Raw genomic sequence first — 21,782 nt, 5'->3', positions numbered from 1 at the left:
TCAAGCTGCAGGTATTTTAGTTTCTCCATTTGCAGCTTGATAGTCTTTGTTATTTGTGAGAAAGTGTTGTATAATAAAAAGACTAGTAACATTCAGTTAAATAGTGAAATGTCATACTGTACACCTCACAAACTATGAAAATGTACTCTTTTACTAACAGTTATTTTATCATGTCACATGAAAATGTGAGAAATAACCATATTAAGGAATGAGAACACAGAGGGTCAGTTGTAAATAAAAGAAATGGAGGTTTGGATTCATTGGTGGGATAATGGGAAATTGCAGTTTGTTCCAAAAATAGGCTGTTCACAAAACACTTGTAATGCCAGTGTTGGAGTACTGCTGGGATGTGTGCTCCTTTGTGTACAATGAAGGGAAGGGTGAATATAACAGAAAAGTTGCAGAATCTGAACCGGCACACATTTGAAAAAAGAAGCAGTGTCTCTCTCATATTCCATTAGAAAATTCCAAGAGTTGGTTTTCAGGGCAGAAACTATGAACAATGTTAATATACCTACACATCAGTGCTATGGGCAATATGAAGATAAATTGTGTAAATATGTACAATCAATCATTCTTTCCCTACTTCATCTATTTCAGTATTTCATCTCTCATTAGAAGAGGAAGAAACTGTAATGCATTTGCAATGAAAAGTACTGTATAACATACACACTACAAGTATTTGTAGAATATAGCTTTAGAGAAAAATTTAGATTAAAGGGTTCTTTTTAGGATATTCCAATAAATATGAAAATAAAAATGCTAGAGTATGAGGATACCTCAAATAGAATTAAGATTTATTTGTCTATAGTTGATTTTACAGTTCATAGAAATTTTATTATTCAAAATTATACTTTCAAGTATTAACTTCTGCAGTTATTCTTTGGTAAAACCAATTATAAAATTATACATCTATCTCAAAAAGTCACAGACATGAAACTGTACTCAAGTGCTAAGTCGTCACTAGACAGAGATGCTTATTTTCTGTCACATTTACTGCAGAAAATGCCTTAATGAACACAGTCTAGCTCAGGAGAGAGTTAAGAATTTGTGGGCAGCGCCGTGTCCATATCACACAACTAACAGGGCGGCTCGCTGCGCTCAGGGTCGGGTCACCGCACACGGCCAGACGGTGAGCGGAGATGCGACCGGATGTAACCAGTGCGGTAGTCGATTACATCACGCCGGCCCGCTGCCCCTGCACCATGCCTGTGGCGCCGGCTCCACCTACACAAGCGCAATCTACGTCAACATCTCATTGATGCATTGATAAAGTACATTTCACATTTTATTCAGAGTGTAAAGTTACTAAGATATGTCAGTGTAAGTAGCTTTTATTTTTAGCTGTTTTTGCAGAGGCAGGCTTGGTGGGGGGCCAAGACTATCAGATTCTAAGGAACTGTAAAATTTTGGTGAAGGAAATGTGGTGAAGAAATGTAATAAAAGATTGTTAACAGATTATTAGAATACACAAAATTACCTAATAATCACAGAGTGTGTTGTACCTAGAGGATAGTGTACTTAGAAACACACAACGTATTTTGGTCAGTACTTTAGTGATTGAATCACAAGAAGGAATTTGCATAGAACCATAAGCAGGGTCCACCATTTCCTACAGTTTTTATTGTCACTAGAAACAAGAGTGTGTTTCTAGAGCATTTGTAAATGTTTTGAATTCTACAAATTCAAGTGCTATATAATGTATTAAAACTATTTGGAATATATTGTTAATTTTTCCCTTACATAATTTTGTTATAAGTAAAATTCTATGTATTTTTGAAACTAGTTACGTAACATTTCTATGAAGCCATACTTTGTTGGTCATACACCAGCTCGTATATTGAAATTATCTCTACTATGTAACGTGTTATTTGCAAATGAACCAAATTTTCTTAATGTCTCGATAATTTTCCCTGCTTTGAAAATGGAAATTTGCATTGGTTTCCAAGAGCTTCTACCTCAAAATGTATTTAATTAGTAACTGGTTTTTCATAACACTTCTCCTTAATTTGATTTCACTTTCTGATTATTGGTGTATAGAAGAGTAATAACATAACAGATAGACAACTAAATATAGTATTGACAAGATTTTCTCAACTGAAATACTATAAATTTCTATAGATGATTTTTCCCATTGTATTTGACCATGTTTTACCTTGGAAAATGTTTTGGAAAAACATTAATCTTCTGGAATATCAGTAATTTAAGGAAGGGATAGATTGCTGCTAATCATGAAGATGACACGACACATTGAGATGTAGACAGGCACAGTGAAAAGACAGAGATACATTAGTCAAAGCCTTCTTCAGAAAAGGAAACGCGCGCACACACACACACACACACACACACACACACACACACACACACACACACACATTCATTTACACAAGCATGCTCATGACCACCACTCCGGCAGGTCCAGTCTGAGCTGCTGGTCCTGTAAATCAAATAATTTGTACAGTAAAGCACATCATGATATAGGACCTGCATGCATGAGGTGTGCTTGCTTGTGTAAATGAAGGTTTTTATTTATTTATTTATTTTTTTGCCAGAAAAAGGCTCTGGCCAAAAGCTAATATGTACGTGTCTTTTTGTTGTGCCAGTCTCAACTCAGTATGTTATCTGTACAGTGAGTAGCAGTCTATCTTTTCCTTATATTGTTGGTATGCCAACCTGGGAGTTTACATTGTTTAATTTTCTGTGGTAATTTTTATGATTTCGGAGAAAAGGCTGATTCACATTTGAAGATGGAATAAGAAAATATATCAAACTTCAATTACAGGTCTAGCTCTATCAATCCAACTGTGATAAACTCACAAGGATAAAGAGTACTTCAGTAATTAATCTATACATAGGTAGTATTAAAGCAGTCAATCATGCAAAAGTAACACTCCATGTTTGCATGTCACACATGTGGTAAGAATGATAGATTACAGTGAATGTTAGGCACAGAAAATGAAAAGCAAACACATAACCAGTGAAAATAACTATGAATTTTACATGAGTATGGTACCTACATCATTGCTCATGTGTACACTTTGGTATATCACACTCAAAATTTCTGGTCCACAGATCTAATAGGTTTTTCTCACTGTGGCTAAAAAACAAAAAAACTGTTCCAAACTGTAAAGTGACCGTTCCAGTAGAAATTGCTTCAGATGCTCCCTAAAGAGGAATGGTTATCAAATTTGCTTTTATTATCTGGAGGTAGAGCATTAAAAACTTTTGCACCAGAGAACTGCACACCCTTTTGCACCACAGTCAGGTTTTTACAATCATTGTAGAAATTGTGCTTTCTCCTAGTATCATATCCTTTGTATTCACTATTTATTTTACAAAACTCTGTATTTTTCCTGATGAAACAGGTTCGCTGCTACTGCTTGGTTTCCCCAAAATATAGTACTGTATATTATAAGAGAATAGAAATACCCATAGTATGCTATTTTCTTTGTGTCTATGTGTCTTCTCTTGGAGAAAACACATAGGGCAAAAATCTGTGAGCTGAGTCTCTTCTGAAGATTTATTTATTATATGATGAGACCAAGTTACTCTGGAGTCAATTACAACATCTAAAAACTTCATTGTTTTAACTCTTGCTATTGACTCTGTACCACATTTCGCAGTTAACCCATCCTCAGTTTTAGCAGTTGCAGTGAACTGAATGCAGTTGGTCTTCTTAAAGTTCAATGAGAGTCCAATAGTGCTAACCCATTTCATTAAATCAATGAGAATATTGTTAACAGATCCTTGAAGATCTTCACATGTATGACCATCAATCATAATTTTGGTATCATCTGTGAAAATGGTAAACAATCAGTGGAGCTTTGTACACTGAGGTAGATCATTTATAAATATGAGGAACAGTAAAGGAATAAGAATGGATCCCTGGGGCACTCCACATTTAATGGTTCTCCAATTAGATGAAACCAGGCCGCTAAGGATCTCATAAGTACTATCTGCTTCCTATCTTTCTGCTTTCTATCTTTGAAGTATGATTCTAACCACTTATTTCTTACGCCACTTATTCCTAATAGGTCTGCTTTCTGTAATAGAATTTGGTGGTTCACAGGCTTTTGACAAGTCACAAAATAATCCTAGTGTTACCAGTTTGTCATTAATTGAATCCAGAACTTTATTTGTGAAAGCATAGAGTGCATAGTCTTTTGCATATGACTCAGAACTTCATTAGCAGAGCTTTTGCAGCCTGTTTGTTCTGAAACTGACAAGAAGTGGTTGTTGAAAATATTGGCTTCTTCAAAAGTTCTTATGGTTTTCCCTGCCTCCCTTCTAACAATATTCCAAGCAGTCTTCATTTTGTTATGAGAGTTATCAATGTCTTTCTCATAATACAATGCTTATGATATATATATATATATTACCTTCTTACAGTACATTTCATAATGGCCTGTTTTCATTATGTCTTCAGACATTCTAACTGCAATGTTAACTCTCTCTTTGTTTTACATCATTTGTGGTCCTTTGTGGTCCAGGGTTTGTCTCATTCATCCTATATACTGGGCTCCAGTCCATTTGTTACAGTTTTTGTTTAAATATTTCAAATGCATCACTAGTCATTGGTCTAATAGATTTCCAGGTGGGGATTAATTTCTTGAAGGCTGTACTGTCATGCTGAGTAAGGAGTTGTCCATCATTGCCAGAGAGTCCATCCAAGACAGAGGTGACAGTAAAGCTATGGTACCTTTTGAAATCTACAAATATATTGTCTGTCAAAGTCTGACTCTCAGGTGAAATCGTATTGCGGAGGTCAAACTACTGGAAGAAGATTATATGAATTCATCAGATGTTGGAGCTCTACTTTGTTGTTGTGTTCACATAAAAAGTCTTCATTAAGATCCCCCAGAATGATAATTTCATTATTTTTACAAAATAAAACAGATAACAATATTTCTATTTGAACCAAAAAGTTATTTCCAGGTGGGGAGCTATCTACTGTAATATAAGCTTCAAACAGTTGTTCTAAACATTATTTCCTTACATCTATTGCTCTAAATATGACATAATTTTTTTAACAAAAGTAGCTACACCACCTCTTTCCTTGTTGTCCCTAGAGTAGTAGCTTGCAATGTTGTAGTTAGAATCTAAAAGTAACAAGTTATTGACATTTGTGATATGATATTCTGTAAAGCATAATATTTTACCATTGTTCATACAATTTCTGTCATTTATATTAACTGATAGCTGATCCACTTTGCTACTAAGTCCCCTAATGTTTTGATGGAAGATGGACAGATTAGACTTGTTTGTAGCGGTGTCACTTATCTTGGGTAGTTCTTGTTCTTTGTATCTGTAGTTAAAAATTCTTTCAGAAGAGATGGATCCACTACTTTTCATCTGCTTGCTGTTCCTTGTGCAGTCTGCTTGGCTGTTGTGTTTTTTTCTGTTTCCGCTGGTACTTCGTTTTCTTCTTCTGCAGGTGATGTCGTGCCTAAAAAATTCTTGGTGTATTTGTTGAGTGTGGCTTTTGCTTCCTGGTGACGGTCAAGTAGTGAAGTTGTTTTTGGAGGCTTGTAAAATTTGTACTCCATTCTTATTGCTTTGAACCATTTTGTAATTTGTGTCTGTTTTACTAATTGATTGTTATTTTCTGGCCTACTGTGTTTAAACCACTTCATAATTTGCAATTTCATTGTCCTGTGAAATACAAGTAAATATTTTATCTTTAAGTACCTCCTTTCCTGATGCATTTAAATTAAGGCAGTGAGCTATCTAGAGCCTTTATTCTAAAATGTTTGTTTATAACATCAACTTTCTGGAAATGAATACACATTTCTGTGGAACTCTTGCTTGTGAGACCGATTTCAAGGTTCACACATGAACAGTTCAGAAAATCATGATGTTGTGGAACATTCACAATGATCAAATTTGTGTGAGTTAAATTATTTACACATTTTTTCAGTTCTCCAGTGAAATATATTATGCTATACACCACCCGTTCATCAGCTGCAGGCTGCTCATACTCAGGCTCAACTTTGTTTATTGCTTTCTTCCATGAATTTACAGTATTGTAGTTTATCATAATTTCTCACCTTCATGATGATCTTAATGACATCTTTCTTCCACCCCCCCCCCCCCTCGCCCCTCACTGTCCCCCCTCTTTTTTTTTTAAAGGGAAAAAAGTACACAGAAACATTTCTCACTGGATACAAAGCAGTTTCCTGCAACAATATGCAAAATTCTTTTCCTCATGTATGCCTCACTTATTTTGCACAGCTAAACAAAATAATGAGAAACAAAAATCTTTTTGATATTCACACAAATTGTTAACACCAGTTTGTCAATAAAGGCCACAAACTGCTTTGCTGAAAGATTATTTATTATTCTGGAAAGAGTTACCAATTTACTTGTACATCAAATTTAGAAACCTGCTAGTAGTCTGTAGTTATTTAATGTTTATACATTTAAGACAAAAAATGCTGCATCTGGATCGACATTGCTGTCACAGTGTATCATGCAGCATCAACATGAGCTCATGAAAGCTGGAGCAAATTTTGTTTGCTTATTGGAATTCTATGAACTTTACTGCATTTATAGTACTTTAGTAGCTTCAATATTTAATGAATTTTTACACAAACCTTCTTTTCATTGTGTTTATTTGTGACATCTATGTATAATCTTTTCTGGGTAGCTACTTACTTGTTTGATGTAGCTTTTTTAAGCAGTTTGCTTATTGCACATTAGTGTTAAACTATGGCTACAAAACCAAGGAAACTATATTATGTTTTGCAGGAGATACACTTTCAAATATCACTGTATCTCCATATGCAGTACTTACAGGAAATGCCTAAGCTCACAAATTGGAAAAACAGGTGAGTGGACTGATTATAGCTTACTAAGTTACAACAAACTTAATTACACATGACATGCTTAACAACAATCTTTAGGAAGGCATGATAAGGCTCTACAGAACATTTCAGCCATTCTAAACTTATCTGAGTCAATAACTGTCAACATCTATATGTCTAGGTTTCTCCTCCTTCTCCTCCTCCTCCTCCTCCTCCTCCTTCTTCTTCTTCTTCTTCTTCTTCTTCTTCTTCTTCTTCTTCTTTTTCCTTTTAACTTTTGCACTAGAGGCACCATTGACATATTACTTAGTCCTTGATGAATTTGCATAGATTAATCAATGCAAAACATCTACAAGAAATACAAGATTTTCGGTTCTCAACTTTTTACAATATTGTTACTGCAGGCTTCAGTATAATAATATTATCATAGATAAACTGAGGTTTTATGGAATTCACGATATAGTCAGCCACTGGATAATGTCATATCTGACCAAAATAACACAGGAAATGGTACTTAATAACAGAACCAACATAAGCATGTAAGATTCTTCAGACTGGGGAGAAATCGCTTTTTGAGTCCATAGGGCTGAATCTTAGGTTGACTACTGCTTCTATTATATGTAAATGACTTCCTGTCTAATACAAAACTGCAGAATTCGTTATTTTTGCACATGTCACTACCATTGTAACAATACATATGCACAAACAGCAACAGAATAAAGGGCAAATAATGTTCTTAAAGGGATTGTTGAATGGTTTTCTATAAATGGTCTCACTGTCAGTTTCAAAAAGACGTAACATGTTAATTTCTGCAAATGCAGAGATACTACACCAATGATAAGTGTTTAACATATTTTATTCAATAATGTCATATGGAATAATGACTGGGGTATTTCATCTTTAAGAAACTTGTAGTGCTCAACCCTATTATCTTTTAGACATTTGTTAGGGATTTTGATACTGTTTCATGATATATTTATTCCCTCAAATAGTTTGTGGTAAATAATCCATTTCAGTTCTAAAGGAACAATGTGGTACATAATTAAAATACTAGAAGAAAAAATGATATTAATTACTCCACATACGACACAAAAAGAGGGTGCACAATGCTGTCACCAAAATTTTTGATCACCTACCCAGTGATATAAAATGTCTGACAGACAGCAAAGATAAATTTGAAAATGAACTGATAAGTTTCTCCTTGGCAAATACTTCTGTTTCATAGAAGAATTTCTATTTAGGTAATATGTAAAAAGGTGGTGGTGGTGGGTATATTTTACTAACTCAATGTTCAGAAAAAAAACCATTAAATGGTCAGAATGTAGCCATATTTACATTATGATTAATCGTACAAATGATCTAGGGATCATGAAACTAATTAACTAACTTCTTTGCCCTTAACTACATTGTCCCAGACGATTGTGAGTGAAAGTATGCAAAGTGTGCCTGCACTAATGTCCACAGGTCTACATAATAAGAAAGATACCTAAGCGTAAAGCACAAGGAATGAGCTTTTTGTTTAACTTATCCATGCAACCTTAGTATCTCAGTTTACAATCCATCTGCATGCAAAGGAGCTTCGCACATGCAACCTCATACAGTGTATGTCTGTTGATATCTGTTTCTTAGGCTTGTAAAAACTCATTTTACTTCATCTGGAACAGGAATAAGTCTTATAAATATGAAATTGTTTACTGTTTGCTATATCCACTACGAATTTGTTTGAGTGCTTGATAAATATACTAGTATAATTAGTAAACATCATAGTTCTTGAAGAGTCCTCCAGAGTCTTAGGTAAATCATTTATGTAGGCCAAGAACAGAAGCAGGCCAAGCACCATATTTTGTGGTACACCAGAGTTCATGTTTCCTCATTCTGAATTTAGTCTTTTTTCTGTTGTATAATTCATTAATGCGACCCTCTGTTTTCTATCATTAAGATACCAGTGAACCCAGCAGTGCTTTAAAGGTGCTATATGTGTATGGAAATTAGATATAGTCCTTATCACCTTCTACCCCGTCTCTCTGCCTGTCCCCTCCTCACCTCTCACTTTGTCTATCACCCCATCCCCTCTCTCTGTCCATAAGCTCCTCCCTCCTATCTCTTTGCATTTTCTCCTCTCTTTCTCTCTGTCCATCTCCTCTTTCCCCTCTCTATGACAATTTCCACCATTACCCCTCTGTCCATCCCCTTATCTCCTTTTCCACACTCCCCCTGACCTTGAGCCTTGTTTATTGTTATTGCAAACAACAACTTGACTGGGAATTCACTTAAAATAAACTGGAAACCAGTTGGTATCAAAACTGGTATGCAGGATATGAGAAAGACCTCTCCAGCTGCTGGAACTGTGAGAATAGTAGCTTAAATGAGAGTTCTTAACGTATTTTAATCTGCAAATGTGTAGGATTACAAACATTTCAGATGATTCAGATTCCATAGTAGTATTATAATCATAAGCCAATAAGTTATAATCATAAGCCAATAAGCCATAGAAACTACTCCTCTATTTTCTGTCAAAACTGTCTACAAGCAAGAAAACAAAACTTCACATTGTTGTGTACAATTTTTTTGTTTGAAATTATATATAAGGAGAAAGAATATATTTGGGAGAATTATTTGCTATTGTAATTAAAACTGACTGCAAAAATTTTGATGAAAGTACACATTATCACAGACAGCATTTGGGTTTTCACAGTTAGCTTTAACAGACAACTTGCAAACTGCTGTTTTTTTTTAAATAAAAAAGGCCTTTGTTGGAGCACTGTGTAATTCAAAGTAAACTAGTCAACCATTTTTCAAAAATTTTGCTATAAGTTTGATGACTATATTGTATTTATCTATATTTATAAAATATATATATTAAAAGTATATAGCTTGTATCTGTCCAAATGTTATTAGACTATCATGTAAAAATTTGAAATAAATCAGCTGAGAACTTTATAATGAGTCACCCTGTATGTAAGTAGTGGTGGTGGGTATGCCTCAGATGTAAATGCAAATATTTTGCTAATCTTGTTTCTAATAAGGTAATTTGTGGTGTGACAAAAATGGAGATTGTGAAATCAGTGTGGTATAGAAGAATGGGATAGATAAAAATATATTTATAGGAACAGGCAAATCTTCATCACTTATTTAATGCAACAATGTTAAATCAAAATTTTCAGCAGAAAGAATGTACTCCTAGATGCAACAAGATTTTGAGCCATCGATAACAACAATGAGATAATGAAGACAAGTAAAAAGTTATTATTTTGTATATCTTACATCTCTTGAAACTTTGTAAAATAGTGAAGATATTAAGACTATGAATTTAATAGTGATGTGTGGGAGGGTAAGATTACAAATGGTGGCATCAGCCGTGATTTGTTGACTGATAACAAAGTTTCGTCTGTTGCAGAAAAAGAAAGGACAATTATATGTCATTTACAGTTTTTATATACACACAGAAACTCCAATAACCTTAAGAAAGAAGACCAGAGAACTGCCCAACAAAGTCTTATCAACAGTGACAAGAATTTTATGTGATACCAACAGTGGTGGATCAGATAAACTGAAAGAGGACTTTACAACCACGACGATAGACATCAGAAAAGATGAGTACAAATCATTTGTGAAATTAATTTTTCTTGCTGGACTTGGGTGATTGGTAGCAAAATGAATAGAGATGAGGTTAGTGGTGATGAAATGAAAGCTGTAGGACCCAGCCTAGACATGTTTGAACCAAGTGAAAGTGTAGTTAGCAAAGAAACAGTAAAAACTGATATTATGCAGTTGATTTTGGCAAAGTGAGTGCAGTTAATGATCAGTTAAAACTGACAACAATAGCAAATTTAGTGCAGTTACTGATGAGTTAGCCAAAAATTTATTTCACTACAAGGACAGTTAAATGAACTGAAAACTGAAACTGAAAACAATGACAAAGTGGACAGGTTACATTACCAAATAGACCAACTTAGCAATCAGGTTTTGGAGCTAAAAAGTGGGTTGTCAGATGGATTAAAAAGTCTGAATGAAAAAGTCAATGTATTAGAAAATAAATTTATTGTTTTGGAAAATGAGTTAATTGCACAATCTTCACAACAGTAGAAGAATGTTAATGATGTCCGAGTTCAACAGATGGCCATAGAGGAAGAATGTAACTGAACTTTGATAGTTTAGATTAAAAATTTTAAATGTTGGAAACAGTATGATAAATAATGTAAATGTTCTAGATCAAAAAATTTCAGTAGTTCAGGAAAATTTCATTCACAATAATCTGTATTCAAACAATGGTATTGCGTGGTCCAACATTCCAATCAAAAGTTTTCCATCAGACAATTTTCATCCAGTGGATTTTCTACACCAGTGTAGAGAGAGTTTTGTGTCTGGCATGAGTGATGACCAAAAGATTAAATTTGTTAAAAGATGTTTTGAAGATGAAGCTCCGTAATGGGTAAATCTAAATTTAAGTCAGTGGGAGACATACCAAAGTTTTGATAAAAGTGGCTAAAAAAAAACAGTGTTATTGATGTATGTGAAACAGGTATTGGATCTGAATTAGGTGGTATTGTTGATGTAGATGTGAATGAACTGTGAAATGACTGAGGTTGGTAAGTCTGAGACTGTTAGCTTATTGCAAATGAATGTAGGTGATGTGTGTAACTTTGATAGTCATGAGACTTGCGTTGTTAATGATGTTATTGATGAAGTAAATTTCAAGAATATGATGATAATGAAGATGATGATGATGATGATGATGAGTATCAGGTTTTTGTGGAGTTTAAGCATAACAAAGTTTCAGAGTTATTTGTGAATACATGTAATGTATGTGATGTATGTGAAGATGTGAGAGTCATGGAATACCAATCAAGTCAAAGCAGTTTTTCATTAATGTCATGCAGAGTAATGATCGAAACAGTAAAGTTGGGTTATCTGTAAGCTTAAAGAATAAAAGTGGAATTTTTTTGAAATTTGTTTGGGACCATATTGATGATAACATAGTTAAATTCTGGAATAAGTTAGCTGTGGTTACTCAAAATCTGTATCCAAATGGGTGGAATGAAGTGAAAGAAGATCTAAGTGATGTTAATTGTGCTATGGAACCCATTGAGTGTATTCAATCTTTACCTGACAACATGTGAAACCAAAGTGCTGCTATGATACCAGTGAAGTTGATAAAACCCTGCAAAAACAGTATAGATGTAGCATTTGATGAAATTGAAAGTGATCTTTTACATGAATTTTCTAATAACACAGATGACAATTCAGGTTTTGGATGTTCTTATATTAAGATTGATCAGTGGGAAGGGAACTATTTGATCGATACAGGTAGCCTGATTTGTGGTATATCTGAACAATTTAGAGACAAAATCAAGTATAGTAAGAATTTTGTGAAAAGGCCCATTGCACGTGTGAAAATAAGAGGAGCTGATGGTAAGCAAAGCAAGCATGTAAAATGTCAAGCACTGTTAACACTAAATATAGAGGACAAGATATACAAACATGGATTCATAATGACACCTAGTCTAGAAGAGAATATTCACTATGTCAGTAGGTTTTTAATAATACATAATTGTGTTTTGTTTGCCAAGAATGTAGTATGTAAGATCATGTGAGTTTTAAAGTTCTGTCTTATCTATTGACTGAGGGAGATGATGTAAAATCAGGGGGCTAGGAGAAAGCAGAGACATGATGGTAAAGGTAGATTTTCTAAGTTTGAAGTAGGAGATCCAATGTTGGAGAAAGCCAAAGGGAAATCTAAAGTGTTGATAGAAATGATCCGTAAGTATCTAATTTTTATTTGGTTGTTCTTTTCCCATTGTCATGAATTTAGTACGTAAGATCATGTAGTTTCTAGAGTTTTATCTCATCCAGTGACTGAGTTTAACTCTATCTGTAGATTAGTGAGACTATATAACTGTATTTTGTTTGTTTGGAATTTATTATGTAAGATGTTGTGATTTTTGAAGTTTTGTCTATCTACTGCCTGGGTTAAAATCTATGATACACTACATAATTGTGTTCTGTAATAGATTTGTGCTTTAGAATTTAATATATACATGCCATGAGTCTAAATGAGTGGAGCTTTTTACAGTTTTGAAATGGGAAATATTCATAATTTGTACTTCAAAAATTAGGAATAGTATTTGAGCATATCTGTGTGTAATACCTTGTTTGTTCATTTCTTCTTTATTGTATTTAACTCTGTTAATTAATGTTTCATATATGAGCACTTTTTAATTGTACTGACATAAATCCCATATAACTGACTGTGTAAAATGAAAATGGAGAGCATATCTCATGTGATGTGAAGGAGGTATTGAACAGCATATTTAGTACACAAAACAATGTTTCAGGATTTGATGTGAATGCTAGACAGGAAGTTACCTATCTGTGTGATGAGAACTGTAAGGAGGAAGCTGAAAGATGTAGGCAGATCCACTCCCCACAATGCTGTATCAATTGTAAATTATTTTTCTAGGTCTTTATGTACGTAGGTTAGTGTGGAAGACATTTACTAGTATGGACAATATAATAAAATGTATACATGCCTGCTTTCATACTTTGATTTTGGTTGTCAAGCTACTGGATTGTGTCACTATTCAAAGATAATTTATGACTATGTTTACCTGAATTTATCCTGAGTATTGCATTATTGTATTTGATTGGATCTTGAATTGTGGACAGACTCATGCTTAACTCTGTTTTGGTTACCCCTGGTCATTGTGACTCTCTCTCTCTCTCTCTCTCTCTCTCTCTCTCTCTCTCTCTCTCTCTCTCTCTTGTGCAACCACTGATTGAATTGATTGAAGCTAGATGCTTCTCACAATTACTCATTACATATAATTGAAGTCATTGATATTATTATGAACTTTATTCATTTTGTTGTGTGGAAATTTTTTTGCTGGTTTGCACCCGGTGTGGTTTGGATTCATGAGTCGACCCCCGCATCTTAATCGTAGGCCCTAATATTTTTCCATTTTTTTGTTCTTTCGTGAGTCAACATATCCATAAATACTATGGTTTATATGGCTGATTGATTCCTACTCATGATCAAATATATTCTTCTGGTCAGTACCCATCGTTGTGAGTTTTTTGAGTCACTTCACTCGTGGTACATGAGGCTCTGAAATTTTTTTTCTCTTCTCTTTTCAAGATTTGGACGGTTTGATTGAATAGATCTTAACTTAAAATTTATAAATTCTAGTCATTTACATTGTTTCTGTAATTATTTTTATAGTTTAGTGGTGTAATGTTGTAGTTTTGTCCTTGTATTATTTGTCTTGTGACAGTATGTTCCACAGATCTGAAAATCTGCATGCCATATCCTGATATATGTATAGATTATGATTTTTATAGTAGATATTTTCTTATGTTCTCTGTAATAGATATGTTATGTATCAAATACTTCTATACATCCATCTGCTAGTCTGGGCATCATTTTGTAGACCGTTTGGTAAAACTTATAGTCTGTCACAAAACATTGTAAACATTTTGTGAGGGGGATATTGTAACGTGCCACCCTCCTCTAACATTACCTTTTTTTATAGAAATAACTGATACCATGTATAGTATTGATTCTTGCATAGGTTAAAATTATCTCAGCTGTTTCACTAAAAGAATTCATATGTATTTGTATATGGTGATTATATTTCAGGCTAAAATGTATAAAAATAGATTGATGTGTTACAATCGATATGTACTAACAGTTAAAATAACTCTTCTTTTAAAAATATTTGAAATTATGAAATTGCTGGCACATTTAAGATTCATATTATTAACTGTAGAATCTAACATTAATTATTAAATATATTTCCAGACTCAGTTATAAAATATTGTTATATTTTGGTGTTGATTCTTCTGTTGTCAAGAAAATATGTAAACTCTTTGGAATAGTTAGTACTGCAGAATGTAAGTAGTGGTAGGCATGTCTCAGACGGAAATATACATATTTTGCTAATGTTGTATCTAATAATGTAATTTGTGCTGTGACATTCTACGGATCAGAGCGTGGAATGTCAGATCCCTTAATCGGGCAGGTAGGTTAGAAAAGTTAACAAGGGAAATGGATAGGTTAAAGTTAGATATAGTGGGAATTAGTGAAGTTTGGTGGCAGGAGGAACAAGACTTTCGGTCAGGTGAATACAGGGTTATAAATACAAAATCAAATAGGGGTAATGCAGGAGTAGCTTTAATAATGAATAAAAAAATAGGAGTGCGGGTAAGCTACTACAAACAGCATAGTGAACGCATTATTGTGACCAAGATAGACACAAAGCCCATGCCTACTACAGTAGTACAAGTTTATATGCCAACTAACTCTGCAGATGATGAAGAAATTGATGAAATGTATGATGAGATAAAAGAAATGATTCAGGTAGTGAAGGGAGATGAAAATTTAATAGTCATGGGTGACTGGAATTCGGTAGTAGGAAAAGGAAGAGAAGGAAATGTAGCAGGTGAATATGGATTGGGGCTAAGAAATGAAAGAGGAAGCCGCCTGGTAGAATTTTGCACAGAGCATAACTTAATCATACCTAACACTGGTTCAAGAATCATGACAGAAGGTTGTATACATGGAAGAATCCTGAAGATACTAGAAGGTTTCAGATAGACTATATAACAGTAAGACAGAGATTTAAGAAACAGGTTTTAAATTGTAAGACATTTCCAGGGGCAGATGTGGACTCTGACCACAATCTGTTGGTTATGAACTGTAGATTAAAACTGAAGAAACTGCAAAAAGGTGGGAATTTAAGGAGATGGGACCTGGATAAACTAAAAGAACCAGAGGTTGTAGAGAGTTTCAGGGAGAGCATAAGGGAACAATTGACAGGAATGGAGGAAAGAAATACAGCAGAAGAAGAATGGGTAGCTTTGAGGGATGAAATAGTGAAGGCAGCAGACGATCAAGTAGGTAAAAAGACGAGGGATAGTAGAAACCCATGGGTAACGGAAGAGATACTGAATTTAATTGATGAAAGGAGAAAACACAAAATGCAGTAAATGAAGCAGGCAAAAAGGAATACAAACGTCTCAAAAATGAGATCGATAGGAAGTGCAAAATGGCTAAGCAGGGATGGCTAGAAGACAAATGTAAGGATGTAGAGACATACATCACTAGGAGTGAGATAGATACTGCCTACAGGAAAATTAAAGAGACCTTTGGAGAAAACAGAACCACTTGCATGAATATCAAGAGCTCAGATGGAAACCCAGTTATAAGCAAAGAAGGGAAAGCAGAAAGGTGGAAAGAGTATATAGAGGGTCTATACAGGGGCGATGTTCTTGAGGACAGTATTATGGAAATGGAAGAGGATGCAGATGAAGATGAAATGGGAGATATGATACTGCGTGAAGAGTTCGACAGAGCACTGAAAGACCTAAGTCGAAACAAGGCCCCGGAAGTAGACAACATTCCATTAGAACTACTGATAGCCTTGGGAGAGCCAGTACTGACTAAAATCTACCATCTGGTGAGCAAAATATATGAGACAGGCAAGAAGAATATAATAATTCCAATCCCAAAGAAAGCACGTGTTGACAGATGTGAAAATTACCAAAATATCAGTTTAATAAGTCACAGCTGCAAAATACTACCACGAATTCTGTACAGATGAATGGAAAAATTGGTAGAAGCCGACCTCGGGGAAGATCAGTTTGGATTCCGTAGAAATGTTGGAACACGTGAGGCAATACTGATCCTACGACTTATCTTAGAAGAAAGATTAAGGAAAGGCAAACCTACATTTCTAGCATTTGTAGACTTAGAGAAAGCTTTTGACAATGTTGACTGGAATACTCTCTTTCAAATTCTGAAGGTGGCAGGGGTAAAATACAGGGAGCGAAAAGCTATTTACAATTCGTACAGAAACCAGATGGCAGTTATAAGAGTCGAGGGAGGTGAAAGGGAAGCATTGGTTGGGAAGGGAGTGAGACATGGTTGTAGCCTCTCCCCAATGCTATTCAATCTGTATATTGTGCAAGCAGTAAAGGAAACAAAAGAAAAGTTCGGAGTAGCTATTAAAATCCTTGGAGAAGAAATAAAAACTTTGAGGTTCGCCGATGACATTGTAATTCTGTCAGAGACAGCACAGGACTTGGAAGAGCAGTTGAACGGAATGGACAATGTCTTGAAAGGAGGGTATAAGATGAACATCAACAAAAGCAAAACGAGAATAATGGAATGTAGTCGAATTAAGTCAGGTGATGCTGAGGGAATTAGATTAGGAAATGAGACACTGAAAGTAGTAAAGAAGGTTTGCTGTTTGGGGAGCAAAATAACTGATAATGGTCGAAGTAGAGAGGATATAAAATGTAGACTGGCAATGGTAAGGAAAGCGTTTCTGAAGAAGAGAAATTTGTTAATATCGAGTATTGATTTAAGTGTCAGGAAGTCGTTTCTGAGAGTATTCGTATGGAGTGTAGCCATGTATGGAAGTGAAACATGAACAATAAATAGTTTGGACAAGAAGAGAATAGAAGCTTTTGAAGTATGGTGCTACAGAAGAATGCTGAAGATTAGATGGGTAGATCGCATAACTAATGAGGAGGTATTGTATATAATTGGGGAGAAGAGGAGCTTGTGGCACAACTTGACTAGAAGAAGGGATCGGTTGGTAGGACATGTTCTGAGGCATCAAGGGATCACCAATTTAGTACTGGAGGGCAGCATGGAGGGTAAAAATCGTAGAGGGAGACCAGGAGATGAATACACTAAGCAGATTCAGAAGGATGTAGGCTGCAGTAGGTACTGGGAGATGAAGAATCTTTCACAGGATAGAGTAGCATGGAGAGCTGCATCAAACCAGTCTCAGGACTGAAGACCACAACAACAACAACAACATGATGTGACAAAAATGGAGATTGTGAAGTCAGTGTGATATAGAAGAATGGGATAAAATAAAAAGATATTTATAGCAACAGATAAATCTTCATCAGTTGTTTTGTGCAACAAGAACCTGCAACATTAAGTCAAAATTTTCAGTAGCAAGAATGTACTCCAAGACACAACAAGACTTTGAGCCATCAACAACAACAATGAGATAATGAAGACAAGTAAAAAGTTATTATTTTGTACATCTTGTACTTTTGAAAATACTGAAGAGACTAAGACAGTTATTTAATAGTAATGTGTGGGGGGAAAGATTACAACTTCTTGACATATTTGCTCACATTGTCTCCCTTTATATATTACATATATGTTTAAAAGTGTTTAGCTTATATCTGTCCAAACTTTTATTAGAGTATCAAGAAATATTTGAATTCATCATTCAGGAATGTTTCAGTATCTTTGCTAACAACTTTTATCTATATATATGTGTATATTAATATATTACATACATTAAATATATGTAGCCTATGTCTGTCCAAATTTCTATTAGCATGAAGTATAAAAATTTGATTTTAACTGCTCAATAACTTTTCAATGATTTTTGGGTATTTTTATATATTCTACGCTGTCCCAAACATTTGTTCTATTAGCATGTAAAATTTGAAGTAGATAAGTGAAAAATATTTTGGAAGAAATGGTTCACTTTTATAAAAAAAAACAAAGATGATGTGACTTACCGAACGAAAGCACTGGCAGGTCGATAGACACACAAACACACACACAAAATTCAAGCTTTTGCAACAAACTGTTGCCTCATCAGGAAAGAGGGGAAGGAGAGGGAAAGATGAAAGGATGTGGGTTTTAAGGGAGAGGGTAAGGAGTCATTCCAATCCCGGGAGCGGAAAGACTTACCTTAGAGGGAAAGAAGGACAGGTATACACTCGCGCGCACACACACACACACACACATATCAATCCACACATATACAGACACAAGCAGACATGTCTGCTTGTGTCTGTATATGTGTGGATGGATATGTGTGTGTGTGCGAGTGTATACCCGTCCTTTTTTCCCCCTAAGGTAAGTCTTTCCGCTCCCGGGATTGGAATGACTCCTTACCCTCTCCCTTAAAACCCACATCCTTTCGTCTTTCCCTCTCCTTCCCTCTTTCCTGATGAGGCAACAGTTTGTTGCGAAAGCTTGAATTTTGTGTGTATGTTTGTGTTTGTTTGTGTGTCTGTCGACCTGCCAGCACTTTCATTTGGTAAGTCACATCATCTTTGTTTTTGGATATAATAGAGGGAAACATTCCACGTAGGAAAAATATATCTAAAAACAAAGATGATGTGACTTACCAAATGGAAGTGCTGGCAGGTCGACAGACACACAAACAAACACACAGAATTCAAGCTTTTGCAACAAACTGTTGCCTCATCAGGAAAGAGGGAAGGAGAGGGAAAGACGAAAGGATGTGGGTTTTAGGGAGAGGGTAAGGAGTCATTCCAATCCCGGGAGCGGAAAGACTTACCTTAGGGGGAAAAAAGGACGGGTATACACTCGGGCACACACACACACACACACACATATCTATCCACACATATACAGACACAAGCAGACATATTTAAAGACAGAGTTTGGGCAGAGATGTCAGTCGAGGCAGAAGTGCAGAGGCAAAGATGTTGAATGACAGGTGAGGTATGAGTGGCGGCAACTTGAAATTAGTGGAGATTGAGGCCTGGTGGATAACGGGAAGAGAGGATATATTGAAGAGCAAGTTCCCATCTCCGGAGTTCGGATAGGTTGGTGTTTGTGTGAAGTATCCAGATAACCCGGACGGTGTAACACTGTGCTAAGATGTGCTGGCCGTGCACCAAGGCATGTTTAGCCACAGGGTGATCCTCATTACCAACAAACACTGTCTGCCTGTGTCCATTCATGCGAATGGACAGTTTGTTGCTGGTCATTCCCACATAGGATGCGTCACAGTGTAGGCAGGTCATTTGGTAGATCACGTGGGTGCTTTCACACGTGGCTCTGCCTTTGATCGTGTACACCTTCCGGATTACAGGACTGGAGTAGGTGGTGGTGGGAGGGTGCATGGGACAGGTTTTCCACCGGGGGCGGTTACAAGGGTAGGAGCCAGAGGGTAGGGAAGGTGGTTTGGGGATTTCATAGGGATGAACTAAGAGGTTACGAAGGTTAGGTGGACGGCGGAAAGACACTCTTGGTGGAGTGGGGAGGATTTCATGAAGGATGGATTTCATTTCAGGGCAGGATTTGAGGAAGTCGTATCCCTGCTGGAGAGCCACATTCAGAATCTGATACAGTTCCGGAAAGTATCCTGTCACAAGTGGGGCACTTTTGTGGTTCTTCTGTGGGAGGTTCTGGGTTTGAGAGGATGAGGAAGTGGCTCTGGTTATTTGCTTCTGTACCAGGTCGGGAGGGTAGTTGCGGGATGCGAAAGCTGTTGTCAGGTTGTTGGTGTAATGCTTCAGGGATTCTGGACTGGAGCAGATTCGTTTGCCACGAAGACCTAGGCTGTAGGGAAGGGACCGTTTGATGTGGAATGGGTGGCAGCTGTCGTAATGGAGGTACTGTTGCTTGTTGGTGGGTTTGATGTGGACGGACGTGTGAAGCTGGCCATTGGACAGGTGGAGGTAAACATCAAGGAAAGTGGCATGGGATTTGGAGTAGGACCAGGTGAATCTGATGGAACCAAAGGAGTTGAGGTTGGAGAGGAAATTCTGGAGTTCTTCTTCACTGTGAGTCCAGATCATGAAGATGTCATCAATAAATCTGTACCAAACTTTGGGTTGGCAGGCCTGGGTAACCAAGAAGGCTTCCTCTAAGCGACCCATGAATAGGTTGGCGTACGAAGGGGCCATCCTGGTACCCATGGCTGTTCCCTTTAATTGTTGGTATGTCTGGTCTTCAAAAGTGAAGAAGTTGTGGGTCAGGATGAAGCTGGTTAAGGTAATGAGGAAAGAGGTTTTAGGTAGGGTGGCAGGTGATCGGCGTGAAAGGAAGTGCTCCATCGCAGTGAGGCCCTGGACGTGCGGGATATTTGTGTATAAGGAAGTGGCATCAATGGTTACAAGGATGGTTCTGGGGGTAACGGATTGGGTAAGGATTCCAGGAGGTCAACGTCAAGGAAGGTGGCGTGGGATTTGGAGTAGGACCAGGTGAATCTGATGGAACCAAAGGAGTTGAGGTTGGAGAGGAAATTCTGGAGTTCTTCTTCACTGTGAGTCCAGATCATGAAGATGTCATCAATAAATCTGTACCAAACTTTGGGTTGGCAGGCCTGGGTAACCAAGAAGGCTTCCTCTAAGCGACCCATGAATAGGTTGGCGTACGAAGGGGCCATCCTGGTACCCATGGCTGTTCCCTTTAATTGTTGGTATGTCTGGTCTTCAAAAGTGAAGAAGTTGTGGGTCAGGATGAAGCTGGCTAAGGTAATGAGGAAAGAGGTTTTAGGTATGGTGGCAGGTGATCGGCGTGAAAGGAAGTGCCACATCGCAGTGAGGCCCTGGACGTGCGGGATATTTGTGTATAAGGAACTGGCATCAATGGTTACAAGGATGGTTCTGGGGGTAACGGATTGGGTAAGGATTCCAGGCGTTCGAGAAAGTGGTTGGTGTCTTTGATGAAGGATGGGAGACTGCATGTAATGGGTTGAAGGTGTTGATCTACGTAGGCAGAGATACGTTCTGTGGGGGCTTGGTAACCAGCTACAATGGGGCGGCCGGGGTGATTGGGTTTGTGAATTTTAGGAAGAAGGTAGAAGGTAGGGGTGCGGGGTGTCGGTGGGGTCAGGAGGTTGATGGAGTCAGGTGAAAGGTTTTGTAGGGGGCCTAAGGTTCTGAGGATTCCTTGAAGCTCTGCCTGGACATCAGGAATGGGATTACCTTGGCAAACTTTGTATGTGGTGTTGTCTGAAAGCTGACGCAGTCCCTCAGCCACATACTCCCGACGATCAAGTACCACGGTCGTGGAACCCTTGTCCGCCGGAAGAATGACGATGGACCGGTCAGCCTTCAGATCACGGATAGCCTGGGCTTCAGCAGTGGTGATGTTGGGAGTAGGATTAAGGTTTTTTAAGAAGGATTGAGAGGCAAGGCTGGAAATCAGAAATTCCTGGAAGGTTTGGAGAGGGTGATTTTGAG

The 21,782-nt window shown here is 36.8% G+C and overlaps 1 protein-coding gene across 8 annotated transcripts in view; it reads right to left on the bottom strand.

The window, feature by feature from the left end:
• Positions 1–768: 768 nt before the first annotated feature.
• Positions 769–21,782, bottom strand: part of LOC126253109 (putative thiamine transporter SLC35F3) — a 708,458-nt gene continuing 687,444 nt past the window's right edge. For all 8 annotated transcript variants that reach the window (XM_049954222.1, XM_049954231.1, XM_049954240.1 and 5 more), the window contains one exon: positions 769–1,227. In XM_049954222.1, the coding sequence (XP_049810179.1) occupies positions 1,175–1,227 (53 nt within the window). In that variant the 3' untranslated portion in view covers positions 769–1,174. The remainder of the gene's footprint in view (positions 1,228–21,782) is intronic.

Source organism: Schistocerca nitens, chromosome 1, assembly GCF_023898315.1.
Source record: "Schistocerca nitens isolate TAMUIC-IGC-003100 chromosome 1, iqSchNite1.1, whole genome shotgun sequence".
NCBI lineage: Eukaryota > Metazoa > Arthropoda > Insecta > Orthoptera > Acrididae > Schistocerca > Schistocerca nitens.
Note: the sequence above shows the minus strand (reverse complement) of the source record. Positions and strands in the feature narration are given on the sequence as shown.